At 41.7% G+C, this 18530-nt stretch overlaps 2 protein-coding genes across 2 annotated transcripts in view; one reads left to right on the top strand and one right to left on the bottom strand.

Annotated features, from left to right (window-relative positions):
* The window catches only part of LOC134404415 (phospholipid-transporting ATPase VD-like), a 41541-nt gene extending 34654 nt beyond the window's left edge, over positions 1-6887 (bottom strand). Inside the window, exons 1-4 of the mRNA XM_063135101.1 lie at positions 6613-6887; positions 4228-4422; positions 2337-2541; positions 1233-1318 (exon numbers count right to left, since the gene is read on the bottom strand). Of these exons, the coding sequence (XP_062991171.1) occupies positions 1233-1318; positions 2337-2541; positions 4228-4422; positions 6613-6887 (761 nt within the window). The remainder of the gene's footprint in view (positions 1-1232; positions 1319-2336; positions 2542-4227; positions 4423-6612) is intronic.
* A 10353-nt stretch (positions 6888-17240) lies between these two features.
* LOC134404414 (phospholipid-transporting ATPase VD-like) overlaps positions 17241-18530 on the top strand; it is a 43625-nt gene continuing 42335 nt past the window's right edge. The window contains exon 1 of the mRNA XM_063135100.1: positions 17241-17515. Within this exon, the coding sequence (XP_062991170.1) occupies positions 17241-17515 (275 nt within the window). The remainder of the gene's footprint in view (positions 17516-18530) is intronic.

The raw sequence follows: 18530 nt of genomic DNA, 5'->3' as shown, positions 1-18530 counted from the left end.
AGGGGCAAAATGTCAGTTTTGGAGGCATAGTAAAACTCCCCCTTGTCTGATCTGTCCAAATTTTGCATGTAGATAGCTAAGGGAATTAGCTAACAGATTAGCTTGGTTTGGTGCATAACAAAGTTTATTATGGAATGTTATAGGAAAAAAAGGTTAAACCCCTCCCCCAATTAGGGCTTTATGGATGGAAGTTGCCCTTTGAGACATAGGTCTGGGGGGAGTTTTTCTAGTACATATGCTATGGTAGAAATTTATTTTTTTGAGTGTGAAAATTCAAGGAAAAAAAGAGTAAAAACTAAAGGCATGACCAACTGCTTGTCACATGAAGTAGGGATGTAAAGCCACCAAATTTGCCAGGCTGGGAGAAAATGGGCCATCTAGCAGTGAGGTCAAAGTCCAGCAAGATTGGTTGAGGACTGGGGGAAATATGAACTTCCCCCCAAAAGCCCTGTTTGTTTCTATTGAGGGAAGTCAGCTGGAGGCTTCAGAAAGTTCACGCTGAGCTGTGGCATTTGGCAGGAGGGGGAGGATTTCAAAGAGCCCTCTGGAGTCCCATGGCAGAACAGTGTAGTCCAGATCGATCAAGATTTAAGTCAGGGAAAGGGAATTGGCTGAGCCCCTCCCTTGCAGGAAGGGTGTCTGATTTGCGTGTTTGGTTTACTAAAGTCAACATACTAGTTCAAAAGCTGCAAGAGAAAGGCACCCCACCCCCCTCAAAACCCCATGAACTATCATCCCTATACTGGAGCACCTGCCCCATATCCCTAAGCCTTTACCCCATATTTAACCCCTCGAGGCCCCACTCCAGCATCAGCCCCATAGGCAGAATGAAGCAGGAGGGGCACCAAGGACATGTCTTCAAAACTTTCCTAACAAAACCTGTGATGTCTGTGACAAAGCCTACAGTGGTTCATGTGTTATGGTGGAACTGAACACACAAATGATGGGGAACCATTTTCCTCAACCGTAATGCCAGCCCACTTTCCGTCCATGGCCACCTTGGGCAAAGGGACCAGCACATGTGTGGCAAGGGATGCAGGGCAGGAGCTCATTGGGATGCACAGATGACTGTTGAACAGCAGGGCTCTGGGACCTATTAGTCAACAACTTGAGTGCCCAGATTGGCTAGGATTGGCCTGGGATTTGTGAGTTGCTGATCCTTGCTTTAAAATCTTTCACTGTTATCAAAGGGATGCAATGAACCATGTAAGAGCTCATCCCAAGTTACTTACATAAAGCCCCGGAAGGAGTTGAGATCATTGTTAGGGGGCTCACATTCTATTTTGCCTGAGAAGTATTCCAGATGATGTTCAGTAGCCTATATACACAAGGGGGAGGGGGAGGAGGAAAGAAGGACGCTTAGAGCAACTTGAAGCAACTTGAAGAAAGAATGAATTCTCTTGTGGGTAACTGTCTGTTCACACTTGTGCACGCTACTTCATGCGAGGCCCTGATATAAAGCCCAGATACTTTTCAGACTAGGTCAGAGCACTCACCACCCCTGCTGCCCCTGAATTTGCCGCTGCAATGGCAAAACACTCGGTGTGTTGCTTGTTTTAAAGCTAAATTTGGCCTTTTTAAGCCACCATCATGGTTTACTGCCCAAATTTGGTGGCATAGTTTGCTGCTGCCAAAATGTGCAGCATGGTAGGGAAGTGCAACATGGTTTGAAATTGGTCCCAGCAGCCCTCAAAGTTGCTCATCCCTAATCTAGGTTCTCCATAAATCTATAAATGAAAAACCAACCAGCCTATGAAGCTGAACCTACTGTAAGGCTCATTGGACACCTCACGGGGTGGGGGTGATATTCTGAAAGGGAAAAAGCAGCATAAACAAATGAATTCTGGGGGGGGGGAACAGTTCCCAGCATCTTTAATTGCAGGTCTGAGTAATACTGGCCTCATTTAATTTAGAGAAGCTAAATGAAAAGGAAGATAGGGCTCCTGTTGCATAGAAAATGGAATTTCAGCAGAATTTCAGAATTCCTGTTTTTTATAGTTGGACATTTAACTGTGTGATTTAAAAAGGGAATTTCTTACTAAAAACTCTTCTCACTGTGAAGGGCACAGAAGCTGCCAAGCAGCTGGACAGGCTGGATGCAGGAGGTCTATCCAGACTGATTGCAGCACCCATGAAAGAAGGGAACGTACTCCACTGACCAAAAACCATTCTGGAAGCAGAATGAGCAAAAAACTAGGGAGTTCTAAATCAGGCACAAACAGCCCTGTAGCTTTCAAGAACAACTGACGTCTCTAGAACGTTTCCTGACATCACAAGCCGAACGTGGGTTGTGTCCCCACATGTCTTGCAGCTCTCAGAACAAAGGCAATGCCTACCTGCTCTGCATATCCTTTGACCACCTGCCTCTCTTTGAGATTGGTCTCCCCATCAAGGCTTGATGTCTCCAGGTGGCAGATGCCGTCTCCATCGCTAGAATATAACAGCACCATATCAGCTGGAATCTCCTCATTACAAGACAGACGGATAATATCACCAACATGAACATCTTTCCAGAACTTGGCTTTGTATTGCTTTGCTTTCCTGAAAAATAGGACGGTGGGGGAATCATCTCTGACTTTGGAAATGAAGAATAAAGAGGAAAACTCTAAACAATAATACCATTATAATCTTTTAAATCCACCAACTTTAAAAGCCACCTTTCTGGACTGAACCCAAGGAGACTATTTATTTATTTATTTATTTATGTATGTTATACTGCCTAAAAGCTGAGGCACTCTGGCCAGTGCACAATTAAAACCATAAAATACAATAAGTATCCAAATAAATTTAAAACATAACAAGTTTTAAAAATGCAATGTCATATCAGATAAGTTACAGTCCAGGGAAAGCCTGTGTGAAAAGGCATGCTTTCAGGAGGCATTTAAATGATGTTATGTTTTCCGTCTCCTGAACCGCATGACGGTTGTTGCTTTTTCCAGAGAATGGGTGCCACTACAGAGAAGGCCCACCCACCAAGGTTCTTCATGGCGACATTCCGTTGGTTTTGGAATGGCCAGCAGGACCTCCTCTGAGGACCATAGCCGGTCATCAGGGTGCATATAAAGGAAGGCGGTCTGCTAGGTATGCTGGTCCTAAGTTGTTTATAGGATAACGACATAACCTTGCATGTAGCTTGGTAGCTAACAGTCAGCCAGTGCAGATAATTTTGCAGATAATGTATATAAGCCAAATGCAAATACACTAATAGGCAAGCGTGGCAGTTTTAGAGTTGTGTGAGAGAATGCATATATGTCACTGAAAAACATACATGTCTCTGAGTGAAATGGAACTAAGAAATAGTGGCAGTGAAACTGAAGGTGCCCAACAACCACAGTGGAGGCGAGTTCAACTCTGTGGAAATAGCGGAGCGCTTGTCAGCACTCCATGCACATTAATTAGTGTGTCAAGAGCCCTAGTTTTCTGTACTTCTGTGTTTTTTTTTCTTAAATGTAAATTTTGTACATGCTATTTTCTTTACATTTTTATCAAGTTATTCAAATAAACATTTGTAAAAAATATAACAATTTAAGTGTGGCTTCATTTCCCCCTCAAATATCTCAGATCAAATACTTGTGGTATATTGGGAGAAAAATTAACATGGGGCACTATTTTTTTCAGCTTCCTTGTTTACAAAATGGTATTTATTTATTTATTTATTACATTTTTATACCGCCCAATAGTTGAAGCTCTCTGGGTGGTTCATAGTATGCTGAATTAGATCTCTCTTGGGCATCAGAAGATTTTCCTTTGTAAATTATCCCATGCCAATCAGCCTAGCTTTCATTGAAAATTTTCTGATTTTTTTCCGCACACAAAAACACCATATCCCTGGGCACATAATCCATACCTCTAATTACCTTGTCTTCCCATGCACATAGCCCCTCACAATCTCTATGAACACAGAGATGTCAAAATATTTTCTTAAGTTCAAAATTAGACACAAGATTCTTTAGAAATCACATACAACATGACAATCAACTGGATGATGGCATTTTCCAGTACTATGCAAATAACATGTAATGTATATAAATTATAAATAACCAGAATATGCAAATTAACTGGAATTCTATGGCCAGGTTCACACAATCAATGTGGAAATTGCACAGGTAAGAAAGATCTGACCCACATTTGCCCATTGTCAGAGACAGATGAATTTCATGAAAAGGTGAAGAGACATCATTATTGTATTGTTAAAGACAACGGTAAGGTTGCTTCTGATTTACTTACCTACAGTAGACTTGGGTTACTAAGTTGTTTATCTTTCTATCTAATTTGTATTTTGTGCAATCCTCCAGGGCATCTTTGATTGCGATAATGGAGAGAACCACAAGAAGAGGGATCATTGTGATTTCTTTTTTAAAGGCTTCCACCGCTGGAACCCAGTTTAGCAGAACGATAAATAAGAAATATAAATTGGCAGCTCTGAAACAAGGCAAAAACACACATGGGATAGGGGTCTCAGCCATTGTAGGTAAGAACAATTTCTACAGCTGAATGTGACACCACGCAGAGAGTAGCAAATAACTTTAGAGTTGTGTTTACTTAAGGATAGCAAATTGACCTCTGTGTAGCAAAATGTATTTACTTATTTATTACATTTTTATACTGCCCAATAACCAAGGCTTTCTGGGCAGTTTACAATTAATGGGTAGTTTACCATTAATGTGTGCATGTTGTGACCCTGCCTCAATTCCATGATCTGCATTTTTGGATCAATGCACAGTAACAGGTTTGGGTAGGAACCATATGGCTCTGAAACTTGTTTCTATACTGGCAATTATATTTTAATATACTGTGGGAGAAGGTGTAATTTTTGCTTTCTAAAATGCTTATATGATGTTGTTGCATTTTTATGCTGGTATTTTGTTCACTACCTTGAGTGGACTTGGCCCAGAAAGGCAGTTTATAAATATTGAAATAAATAAAATATAAATGAATTGATGGTTGACACCTTTGGACACAATAGTTAGAATCGTTATTTCACCGTCAACATGCACGAGGGAGAAAAAAATAAATCCAGGGTTTACCATTCCTTAAATTCCCTTTAATGAACCTGTCTTCACATTCTTTCTTATAACTAGTAGGGGAATAGAAGCCAGTGTAGGGTTGAAAAACCCGCTCTAAGGGCGAGATGATTGATCAAGACAATAATGGGTTTCAAAAAGAAACCAGGTAGGTAAATAATTCCCAACCAAAGTAGTCACCATAAGGTAAAAAACCTGAATAGCTTTCCCTGAACAAAATAGGACCTATGAGTTAAAGCAGCCTTAAACTCCACTTCCTCTAGAACTGCAGGAACTAAAAATCACAAGGGATCTACTGCTGGTCTTGTAGGGATGAAGAGGAGGTGGGGAATTATGAGCTAAAGTGTTCAGCCAAATTTCACAATAGATTGGCTCTGATCCAGTTTAAGTTGCAGTCCACTACGCAGACATAATAACTAGTAGTTCCAGTTGTGAACGCACATCCCAGTTGGTATCACAATACCCATCCAGTCAATCCCATAAATATGGGGCAAACTTCACAAATGTGGATGTGGTTTCAAGTTTACATTGACATGATGCTCATGGAAGGTTGCTTGCACTTGAAGACCTCCTACTGTGTTGGGGACACAATTAATTATTCCAAAGCTGCGATGGAGGTGCATCCATAGACCTGCCTTCTTTGGAGCTACAAAAAGTAGGGCTCTGCTAGCATGCAGGAAGGACCTTTTCCAGCAGCCAAGAAAGACTGTGGTGCACAGTGCTTCTTCTGGCTTCTAGGATGATTCAGATGTTTCAGGGACTAGCTGAAGTTCCCTCTGGACAGACATAAAATAGGGACCTAAAATATGTTATGTGCAATTTGATTTGCTCATAACGTTGTCATATTTGGTATATTAAATTTTTAAGTATAGTTTAGTCAGACAATAATTACAAATTTACTATCAGAGTTTATTTTTAACAGTTTTTAATTATAACAACTTTATGAGCAAACCAAATTTTATATAATACAATTTTAGGAATATAAAGGTTGCTTTAATAACCTGGTGCCCTCCCAACGTTTTAGACTATAATGCCCACCATCCCTCACCATTGGCTATGTTGCCTGAAGCTGATGGGAGCTGAGGGCCAAAAATCTGGAGGGCATCAGGCTGGGGAACACTGTCCTAAAGCAATAAAATATATCTGGAAGGAGTGTTACAAACTAAGTATTGCTTATTTTTCCATTTCCCCCAAATTTCCATTTCTTGAAAATTCTTCACCAAACTGGGGAGAAAAACGACACAGAATTTCTGACAGTTTTGCATCTCTACACTAGAGGAAGGATTAAAGTTTGTGCCAGGAGCAGAGGAAGGAAAAGGTGTTATCACCCATTACGGCTGTTGTGAATGCTCACTGTGCTTATTTTGCATGTGTTTAAATTTTAACTGAATTGCCACCAACTGAACTTTTTGCATTTTATTGTCATTTGTGTCCCCTTTTCTACCTCCATGTATCTGTTCACTAAGGATTAGATGTTATGCATAAGTTTGTCATTCTGGCTCTCTGTTGAGTTTGCTGCAACACTGACATGGCTATCATTGTGGATGTTATGATGATCCTACTTATTTTCACAATAGCCTGCTTTTACCTGTGAAATTGTTCAAATAGATTCTTTGGTATAAAGTTCCATAACCTGTACTTTGTTGTCCGTATTTCATTGCTCTTATACAGCTTAGAGATTTTGTCATATTCTTCCTTACAATGCTCCAGACATGGTATGACCGTCCTGTGTTTACTTTTCAATCCTGAAGAGGCTGTTCTTGAAAATGGTCCTGGAAGAGTCCTGGACCTGTAATGGCCACTTCCCATGGCAGACATCAGGTGCCGCCAATGGCCTCTGGCCCACTGAAGTAGCTTTCCCATGTTTCCTTAGCAGAAGCAAAATAAAACACAAGAAAAGAAAAGAAAAAAGGAACAAAAATAAACTTGTTAATGTGTTAGTTGAAATACACCTTACAAGCAAGGATCAATCCCAAATTGCCATTTTGCATTGAGAAAATCCAACGTATACAAACCCAATTTTTAACCTTATGATAAGGAATTATCATCTTTCAACTTCAGATACTAACCATTTCAAAGAGACTAGAAATCTCTGATTTAATTAATGTAATGGCACAATGACATTAGACAGCTATTTCTTTGGGTTTTGTTTTCATTTTAGGCCAGAGAATAGCTACTTCTCCTTTGTTATGGCCATAAAATCAGAAGACCTCACACACAACACACTTTTCGAATGGTTTGCTTTCAATTTCTGTGCTGAACTGGAGAGCTCTGTGCATCCCCAGGCAGGGTACAGGAGCAGTGGCCTAAAATCCCAACACTAAAATACTCATATAGCCGAGAGTATCTGCCAACACCACAAGTGTATCAAGATACACCCCAAGACTCACACAGCTTAGTCTTATATGCAATAGCATAATGGCCAGAGATGGGAAAGTCTGGAAAAGAAAAAAGAAAAAATTGGGCCACAGTGGCAGGGGCTGGAAGTTAACACCCCACCCCCCATTCTTTTGAATGGAAAATTCGTAGGTTTCCGGGATCACTGAACAAAGACCTCCTATGAAATATTTGGAATGGGTGAAACGTTTTTTTTTCCAGAAAATATTTTACTCACTCGAAATGTGTAGAATGAAAAGTTTTATGTAAGACAATCTATAGCATTAGGGAAAGATATTCATGTGTATACTGCAGAGTTCAATGTTCTAGTCCTTAAGCTTGTGACTGTGTGAAACTATTTCTGTCTGCCTAAATAGCACACTTTTGCGTTCTACAAAATTTGTTCAAAATTTGTTCCTACCACTCTGATGGCAAGATCACCAAAACACGTGGGCTTAGAGTAGCATGGAGTCCAACAGTTTACAGCTCACCCCACCTCTCTGTCTTTTTGTTGGATATATTCACAACTTGCTTACATAAAACCAACAACACAATCCTGAGTTTAGTGGGACGTGGTCTTCGGTAAGTGTGTATAGGATCGCACCTGTGAGTCACTATACTTCTGAGAGAGCAATTCTGTACGTACTTGGCAGAGATAAAGCACCACTAAATAGAATGGGTCTTACTTCTGAGTAAACATGCATACGATTCTTTTATTATATAAACTTGAAAAAATATTTAAATAAAAATACATTTCCTCTGTCAGTTTTATAAATATGCCAAAGCGGCTTATATATGCATGTGTTAATGGGCCTGTTCAGACAACATCCTAAGCCATGGTTAGGCTGCTAACCCGTTTGCAGCAAATGGTTAGTGAGCAGGTTTAAACCCTGTTTATGTAGCCACCACGGTTAGGAATGGTTCACACAACATGCTGAGCCATGGTTCACATGACATGCTGAGCCATAATTTAGCTCAAAATGCTTAACCACAGTGGCTTAGAGTGTTGTCTGAACAGAGTCAATATAAATGATCCATTTTATATTGTCAAGGCAGTATATTAAGTACAGTTTTGCTAAGTAAGCAAGTACTGTATAACATATACTTACATCCCCCGTCCCCCAGATTCCCCCTTGCAAAACCTGGACCGGATCTACACCAAGCAGGATATGACACTTGTTTTGAAAACTGTATATGGAGTCTGTCCTGGGCCCCAACATTTTCCAGTACTATTATAAACCATTTTAAAGCAGTAGTTTGAAAACTGTATATGGAGTGTGTCCTGGGCCCCAACAGTTGTCACTACTGTTATAAACCATTTTAAAGCTGTACTGTAGATCTTGCTTAAAAGTGACAACCATGTTTGAATGTGGCAACTTCTTACTTTTTCACCAACTTGATAAAGAGAAGAAATGGTTTCTATCAAAAGCCCTCTCACACACCATTCCTAACCCTCCCCAAACAGCCTGAAGCTTAGCCCCAAATATGGCTTTGTCTACCTTCCTCCACCTTCGCTCCACTCCAAAAGAGACAATAGACAGTCCAAATAGGCAATGCGAAGGATCTTCTTTGATGATGACACCTTTGGGAGTGAATGTTGGGGCAAAATGGCCTTCCCACATACATGTGAAGCAGTCCTACCAGCCTCACAAAAGGTTGGAAGTCTTCCTCAAATGTAGATGCTGAGATCAAATTTTACATATCCAAATTTTATGTACAATTTTCCCCGTTAACTTTTATAACAAAATCTGATCCATGTGGGGTTTTTTTTAAGTAGCATCTTACCTGTTTGGGATCCACTGAGGTATTCCTTATTTGGGATCCACTCGGTATTATTCCTGAAAAAAGATTGGGGTAGGGATGCCAGCAGAGGTAGGAGAGTGAAAGAAGCAGGAGCAGAGAGGGGTACTCCTTTGGGAAGCAAGGGAAAAGTGGTGGTGGCAAGTTCTGTTGAAGAAAGAGAGAAAGATAACTAGAGAGGGGACTCTAAGGAGATGTAGAAGGAGAAGCAGCAGCAAAGCAGTGTCTCATTGCTCTCAACCATTGAGGGTATGAGGCTGTCACCAAAGCTGGTCACTTGGATTGTTGTGCTACAGTCTGCTTTCTCAAGCAACACCAACTGACGTCCATTGTGTTAAAATTCTAGAAGAGATGGAAAGGCAGTCCTGTGACCACAAGAAGGCTGCCCTAAAGTTCCACAGGTCCTGACTTATGTCAGCTCAGTCATACACATACAAATATGTTTATAACTCTCTGTCTCTACTTCTGCACCCTAATAGTATTGTTATTAGGCCAAGAAGAAAGATCTTCATGTGCAGAGAGCTCTCTCTTCCTCCCCACCAATTCCCATGCCTGTATTCCTCCCCCTCATTTTCTACTTCTTCAAATTTATAGAAAAGAGCTACAGTAGCCCATGAAAATACACCATGATATAGTTGTTATCCTTTAGGGTTCTAAAAGGGTATTTTTTTTTTTTTAATTCTGACGGGTTACTAAAGGTAAGGTACGTGAGGTAAATGATTTGAGAATGTACAACAAAAAGATGGTCAAAGCCCCTTTTATTTCAGTGTGAACATTAATTTCATGCTTAAATACCTACCATTAAAACAAACAAGACCAAAAAGGGTTAATTTTAGCTTGGTTGTGCTCAGTGTTTGATTGCAGTAGATACAAAGTTGTCAATCAATCAATTCCATAGCACCATAGTAATAGCAGAAGGTATTAGAGTGACCATATGAAAATGAGGACAGGGCTCCTGTATCTTTAATAGTTGTATAGAAAAGGGAATTTCAGCAGGTGTCATTTGTATATATGGAGAACCTGGTGAAATTCCCTCTTCATCACAGCAGTTAAAGCTGCAGGAGCTACACTAGAGTGACCAGATTTAAAAGAGGGCAAGGCACCTGCAGCTTTAACTGTTGTGATGAAGAGGAAATTTCCCCAGGTTCTTCATATATACAAATGACATCTGCTGAAATTCCCTTTTCAATACAACTGTTAAAGATACAGGAGCCCTGTCCTCCTTTTCATATGGTCACCCTAGAAGGTATTATAGGAATGAATTTTACCTGAGACTGTCTTTGAAGAACTTTTGGAAATTGGTACAGAATGCTTCTGTGACACATTTATTTATTTATTTATTTATTACATTTATATCCTGCATTTTTTCCTCCAAGGAACCCAAGGCAATGTACATAATCCTCCTCCTCTGCTCCATTTTATCCTCACAACAACAACGCTGTGAAGTAGGTTGGGCTGAGAGTCTGTGACTTTCCCAAAGTCACCCAGTGAGCTTCCATGGCCAAGTGGGGACTAGAACCCAGATCTCCCAACTCCCAGTCCATCACTTTAGCCACTACACCACACTTCTGAGTAGTCAATTAACAGGTGCATTTAATGCCTTTCGTATATCTTCACTGGTTGTTTTCATTTCTGCACCCAATAAACATGCTGCTTATTACCTTTAAGCTTTAAAGATACGATCCTATGCATGATTAGACAGAAAAAGTTCAACAGCTCCCAGCATTCCCAAATCAGCAAGTCTGCCTGGGGAATGCTGGGAGTTGTAGGACTTTTTTCTGTCTAAACATACATAGGATTGCATCCTAAATGGCTTAAGACCAGGATACTTGTTTTGCGCATTCTGCAAAAGAAACACCAGACTAAAGAGTGCTATGTGTTAAAAGGGACAATCTACCAGTCAGGAAAATATATGATATAGGATTGTTCAAAGACAGCAGGGGGACACTTGACAATTAAACTATAAAAGTTCCTCCATACCCAGATTACTATCACACCCACATCTACACCCATGCAGAAGACCAGTTCTAAAGTGTTCCCTGTTGAATGAGTGAGGCCAAATATCAATTGGACAGAATCAGACCCATTGTAGCCATGAAGCCCTGAACCACTTCCTACAAGGTGACCTCAGCATGTTTGTTGACATCTTCCAGCATAAGAAACTATAAGAGCTTCCAGCGCCAATCCTGAAACCACCTCAGCTAGCTCAGGAAGGGAGACTTTGGAGCACTGTATAAAAACAGAATCCAGAGTGCAGCACTCTAGAGAGTCATGCTGCCTATTCTCCTGCTGTGGCTGGAGAGCACCCAGCATAGCTCTCCAGAGAGCCTGCCTTGTGAATATGACTTGCTCTGAGGGTTCATTCCTCAGAGCAAGGCATTCATGGAAAGGTGGTCTTGGAGAGCCCCTCTGCTACTGCAGCACAGGCAGTCTCTAAGGCCACCTCCCTGCCAGTGCCTCGCTCTGAGGAAGGACCCCTCAGAGCAAGCCGCTGGTGGGGGGAGCATGCAGCAGCTGCCCAGGGGCAGGGGAAGAGAGGAGGATAATGGTGGCAATGGAAGGTGATAGTTTCCACTAGTGCATCGTCATTAGGGTTGGTGTAATGTAAGTGTGGGATTCTACCCTATCAGTCCTGATTCTTCCACCATTCAGCTTCATACGGTGGCCCTAATTCTAGTATCATGAAAGTAGGAGAAAAACTTTTCCCTGTTCATTTTCTCTACACTTCTTCTTGAAATGTAGCTTTCTGTACAGAGGGATTGCTCCTTTCTATGCAGAGGGATTAATTCCCCACTGCAGCCTGAGGTGATATAAGCCAGACAAAGACATCCGTTTTACAGGCACACTCAGCAGTTGGCTGGAATTAGCTGGGGCTGCAGCTCCCTATTGAGTTTACATTTAGTGCCAAACCCAAGTTTGTTGCTTTGTCATGTGTGCAATGGTGCTTGAGCCATATAGCACAGTGGGCGACCCAAAAAAGAAGAGGAATTTCTATCTATCCCTAGATGTTTGGTTCTAAAGTAGTAAAATACCTTGGAAGAAGAGCCAAGAGAATTGCGATGATGCAGACCAGATAAAACATTGGATTAGACAAATTTCTTTGCATAACCCAGTACTGGTTGGCTGGTGGATTACAGAGGACACAGGCAGCTCCAAAAGTCCCACTGATACCAAAGAACAGTATGACACTACCAGCTATAGCTGAGGTGGTTTCAGGATTGGCGCTGGAAGCTCTTATAGTTTCTTATGCTGGAAGATGTCAACAAACATGCTGAGGTCACCTTGTAGGAAGTGGTTCAGGGCTTCATGGCTACAATGGGTCTGATTCTGTCCAATTGATATTTGGCCTCACTCATTCAACAGGGAACACTTTAGAACTGGTCTTCTGCATGGGTGTAGATGTGGGTGTGATAGTAATCTGGGTATGGAGGAACTTTTATAGTTTAATTGTCAAGTGTCCCCCTGCTGTCTTTGAACAATCCCATATCATATATTTTCCTGACTGGTAGATTGTCCCTTTTAACACATAGCACTCTTTAGTCTGGTGTTTCCTTTGGAAACTGCGCAAAACAAGTATCCTGGTCTTAAGCCATTTAGGATGCAATCCTATGTATGTTTAGACAGAAAAAAGTCCTACAACTCCCAGCATTCCCCAGGCAGACTTGCTGATTTGGGAATGCTGGGAGCTGTTGAACTTTTTCTGTCTAATCATGCATAGGATCGTATCTTTAAAGCTTAAAGATAATAAGCAGCATGTTTATTGGGTGCAGAAATGAAAACAACCAGTGAAGATATACCAAGGGCATTAAATGCACCTGTTAATTGACTACTCAGAAGTGTGGTGTAGTGGCTAAAGTGATGGACTGGGAGTCGGGAGATCCGGGTTCTAGTCCCCACTTGGCCATGGAAGCTCACTGGGTGACTTTGGGAAAGTCACAGACTCTCAGCCCAACCTACTTCACAGCGTTGTTGTTGTGAGGATAAAATGGAGCAGAGGAGGATGATTATGTACATTGCCTTGGGTTCCTTGGAGGAAAAAATGCAGGATATAAATGTAATAAATACATAAATAAATAAATGTGTCACAGAAGCATTCAGTACCAATTTCCAAAAGTTCTTCAAAGACAGTCTCAGGTAAAATTCATTCCTATAATACCTTCTGCTATTACTATGGTGCTATGGAATTGATTGATTGACAACTTTGTATCTACTGCAATCAAACACTGAGCACAACCAAGCTAAAATTAACCCTTTTTGGTCTTGTTTGTTTTAATGGTAGGTATTTAAGCATGAAATTAATGTTCACACTGAAATAAAAGGGGCTTTGACTATCTTTTTGTTGTACATTCTCAAATCATTTACCTCACGTACCTTACCTTTAGAAACCCGTCAGAATTAAAAAAAAATACCCTTTTAGAACCCTAAAGGATAACAACTATATCATGGTGTATTTTCATGGGCTACTGTAGCTCTTTTCTATAAATTTGAAGAAGTAGAAAATGAGGGGGGGGAAATACTGGCATGGGAATTGGTGGGGAGGAAGAGAGAGCTCTCTGCACATGAAGATCTTTCTTCTTGGCCTAATAACAATACTTTTAGGGTGCAGAAGTAGAGACAGAGAGTTATAAACATATTTGTATGTGTATGACTGAGCTGACATAAGTCAGGACCTGTGGAACTTTAGGGCAGCCTTCTTGTGGTCACAGGACTGCCTTTCCATCTCTTCTAGAATTTTAACACAATGGACGTCAGTTGGTGTTGCTTGAGAAAGCAGACTGTAGCACAACAATCCAAGTGACCAGCTTTGGTGACAGCCTCATACCCTCAATGGTTGAGAGCAATGAGACACTGCTTTGCTGCTGCTTCTCCTTCTACATCTCCTTAGAGTCCCCTCTCTAGTTATCTTTCTCTCTTTCTTCAACAGAACTTGCCACCACCACTTTTCCCTTGCTTCCCAAAGGAGTACCCCTCTCTGCTCCTGCTTCTTCCACTCTCCTACCTCTGCTGACATCCCTACCCCAATCTTTTTTCAGGCATAATACCGAGTGGATCCCAAATAAGGAATACCTCAGTGGATCCCAAACAGGTAAGATGCTACTTAAAAAAAACCCCACATGGATCAGATTTTGTTATAAAAGTTAACGGGGAAAATTGTACATAAAATTTGGATATGTAAAATTTGATCTCAGCATCTACATCTGAGGAAGACTTCCAACCTTTTGTGAGGCTGGTAGGACTGCTTCACATGTGTGTGGGAAGGCCACTTTGCCCCAACAGTCACTCCCAAAGGTATCATCATCAAAGAAGATCCTTTGCATTGCCTATTTGGACTGTCTATTGTCTCTTTTGGAGTGGAGCGAAGGTGGAGGAAGGTAGACAAAGCCATATTTGGGGCTAAGCTTAAGGCTGTTTGGGGAGGGTTAGGAATGGTGTTGTGTGAGAGGGCTTTTGATAGAAACCATTTATTCTCTTTATCAAGTTGGTGAAAAAGTAAGAAGTTGCCACATTCAAACATGGTTGGTTGTCACTTTTAAACAAGATCTACAGTACTGCTTTAAAATGGTTTATAACAGTAGTGACAACTGTTGGGGCCCAGGACAGACTCCATATACAGTTTTCAAAACATTTTCAAAGTGTCATATCCTGCTTGGTGCAGATCCGGTCCAGGTTTTGCAAGGGGGAATCTGGGGGACGGGGGATGTAAGTATATGTTATACAGTACTTGCTTACTTAGCAAAACTATACTTAATATACTGCCTTGACAATATAAAATGGATCATTTATATTGACTCTGTTCAGACAACACTCTAAGCCACTGTGGTTAAGCATTTTGAGCTAAATTATGGCTCAGCATGTCATGTGAACCATGGCTCAGCATGTTGTGTGAACCATTCCTAACCGTGGTGGCTACATAAACAGGGTTTAAACCTGCTCACTAACCATTTGCTGCAAACGGGTTAGCAGCCTAACCATGGCTTAGGATGTTGTCTGAACAGGCCCATTAACACATGCATATATAAGCCTCTTTGGCATATTTATAAAATTGACAGAGGAAATGAATTTTTATTTAAATATTTTTTCAAGTTTATATAATAAACTTATGCATGTTTACTCAGAAGTAAGACCCATTCTATTTAGTGGTGCTTTCTCTCTGCCAAGTACGTACAGAATTGCTCTCTCAGAAGTATAGTGACTCACAGGTGCGATCCTATACACACTTACCGAAGACCACGTCCCACTAAACTCAGGATTGTGCTGTTGGTTTTATGTAAGCAGGTTGTGAATATATCCAATAAAAAGACAGAGGGCGTTACTAGACGAGGCCTTAGCGCGCTTTGTGGGCCGGTTTCCCTGCTGTGTGTCCACATGACGCACAGGGGAATCCGGTGGAAGGCCGCGCTGAGGCCTGGTCTAACGCACCATAAGCGAATTCGCTTATGGCGCGCCTTTTCCCCAGCTCTGGCCTCAGGCTGGGGCTGGGGGAAGTCTAGTGACTTCCGTGGCTTTTTGCGGCTACTTGCTCGCGAGTAGTCGTGAAAAGCCACGGACCTGGCACAGCGCTCATACGAGCGCTGTGCCCATTGGCCCGGGGGGGGGGGAAGAGAGGGGAGGGGGAAGGATGGCAGGGTGGGTGGCAAGGGGGGAGGGCAGGTGAGATCGCGCCGCACGCCGCCGCCGCCCGAGCAAGCAGGCGAGCGGCGCTTGCCCGGGCAATGCCGCCCCATGCCAGGCATTGCCCGGGCAAACACCGCTCGCCTGCTTGCTCGGGGGCGGCGGCGTGCGGTGCGATATCACCTGCCCTCCCCCCTTGCCACCCACCCTGCCATCCTTCCCCCCCGGTAAAAAAAAACACCTACCTTGTCTGCCGTCTTCGGGCCGCACCCGGCCCCTTTAAACAGAAAAAAAATGGCGGACGCTGCAGGGAGCCGACTTCCCTGCGCGTCCGACGTCTGGAACCCTGGGCGAGGCGCGCTAACGTTAGCACGCCTCGGACCCGCCTCCCTGCCGGCATAAGCCAGCAGGTCTAGCAAAGCCCAGAGAGGTGGGGTGAGCTGAAAACTGTTGGACTCCATGCTACCCTAAGCCCACGTGTTTTGGTGATCTTGCCATCAGAGTGGTAGGAACAAATTTTGTAGAACGCAAAAGTGTGCTATTTAGGCAGACAGAAATAGTTTCACACAGTCACAAGCTTAAGGACTAGAACATTGAACTCTGCAGTATACACATGAATATCTTTCCCTAATGCTATAGATTGTCTTACATAAAACTTTTCATTCTACACATTTCGAGTGAGTAAAATATTTTCTGGAAAAAAAAACGTTTCACCCATTCCAAATATTTCATAGGAGGTCTTTGTTCAGTGATCCCGGAAACCTACGAATTTTCCATTCAAAAGAATGGGGGGTGGGGTGTTAACTTCCAGCCCCTGCCACTGTGGCCCAATTTTTTCTTTTTTCTTTTCCAGACTTTCCCATCTCTGGCCATTATGCTATTGCATATAAGACTAAGCTGTGTGAGTCTTGGGGTGTATCTTGATACACTTGTGGTGTTGGCAGATACTCTCGGCTATATGAGTATTTTAGTGTTGGGATTTTAGGCCACTGCTCCTGTACCCTGCCTGGGGATGCACAGAGCTCTCCAGTTCAGCACAGAAATTGAAAGCAAACCATTCGAAAAGTGTGTTGTGTGTGAGGTCTTCTGATTTTATGGCCATAACAAAGGAGAAGTAGCTATTCTCTGGCCTAAAATGAAAACAAAACCCAAAGAAATAGCTGTCTAATGTCATTGTGCCATTACATTAATTAAATCAGAGATTTCTAGTCTCTTTGAAATGGTTAGTATCTGAAGTTGAAAGATGATAATTCCTTATCATAAGGTTAAAAATTGGGTTTGTATACGTTGGATTTTCTCAATGCAAAATGGCAATTTGGGATTGATCCTTGCTTGTAAGGTGTATTTCAACTAACACATTAACAAGTTTATTTTTGTTCCTTTTTTCTTTTCTTTTCTTGTGTTTTATTTTGCTTCTGCTAAGGAAACATGGGAAAGCTACTTCAGTGGGCCAGAGGCCATTGGCGGCACCTGATGTCTGCCATGGGAAGTGGCCATTACAGGTCCAGGACTCTTCCAGGACCATTTTCAAGAACAGCCTCTTCAGGATTGAAAAGTAAACACAGGACGGTCATACCATGTCTGGAGCATTGTAAGGAAGAATATGACAAAATCTCTAAGCTGTATAAGAGCAATGAAATACGGACAACAAAGTACAGGTTATGGAACTTTATACCAAAGAATCTATTTGAACAATTTCACAGGTAAAAGCAGGCTATTGTGAAAATAAGTAGGATCATCATAACATCCACAATGATAGCCATGTCAGTGTTGCAGCAAACTCAACAGAGAGCCAGAATGACAAACTTATGCATAACATCTAATCCTTAGTGAACAGATACATGGAGGTAGAAAAGGGGACACAAATGACAATAAAATGCAAAAAGTTCAGTTGGTGGCAATTCAGTTAAAATTTAAACACATGCAAAATAAGCACAGTGAGCATTCACAACAGCCGTAATGGGTGATAACACCTTTTCCTTCCTCTGCTCCTGGCACAAACTTTAATCCTTCCTCTAGTGTAGAGATGCAAAACTGTCAGAAATTCTGTGTCGTTTTTCTCCCCAGTTTGGTGAAGAATTTTCAAGAAATGGAAATTTGGGGGAAATGGAAAAATAAGCAATACTTAGTTTGTAACACTCCTTCCAGATATATTTTATTGCTTTAGGACAGTGTTCCCCAGCCTGATGCCCTCCAGATTTTTGGCCCTCAGCTCCCATCAGCTTCAGGCAACATAGCCAATGGTGAGGGATGGTGGGCATTATAGTCTAAAACGTTGGGAGGGCACCAGGTTATTAAAGCAACCTTTATATTCCTAAAATTGTATTATATAAAATTTGGTTTGCTCATAAAGTTGTTATAATTAAAAACTGTTAAAAATAAACTCTGATAGTAAATTTGTAATTATTGTCTGACTAAACTATACTTAAAAATTTAATATACCAAATATGACAACGTTATGAGCAAATCAAATTGCACATAACATATTTTAGGTCCCTATTTTATGTCTGTCCAGAGGGAACTTCAGCTAGTCCCTGAAACATCTGAATCATCCTAGAAGCCAGAAGAAGCACTGTGCACCACAGTCTTTCTTGGCTGCTGGAAAAGGTCCTTCCTGCATGCTAGCAGAGCCCTACTTTTTGTAGCTCCAAAGAAGGCAGGTCTATGGATGCACCTCCATCGCAGCTTTGGAATAATTAATTGTGTCCCCAACACAGT

The sequence above is a fragment of the Elgaria multicarinata genome, chromosome 10 (genome assembly GCF_023053635.1).
Source record: "Elgaria multicarinata webbii isolate HBS135686 ecotype San Diego chromosome 10, rElgMul1.1.pri, whole genome shotgun sequence".
Classification (NCBI taxonomy): Eukaryota; Metazoa; Chordata; class Lepidosauria; order Squamata; family Anguidae; genus Elgaria; species Elgaria multicarinata.
The sequence above is the reverse complement of the archived record's forward strand: the minus strand, read 5'-3'. Positions and strand labels throughout refer to the sequence as shown.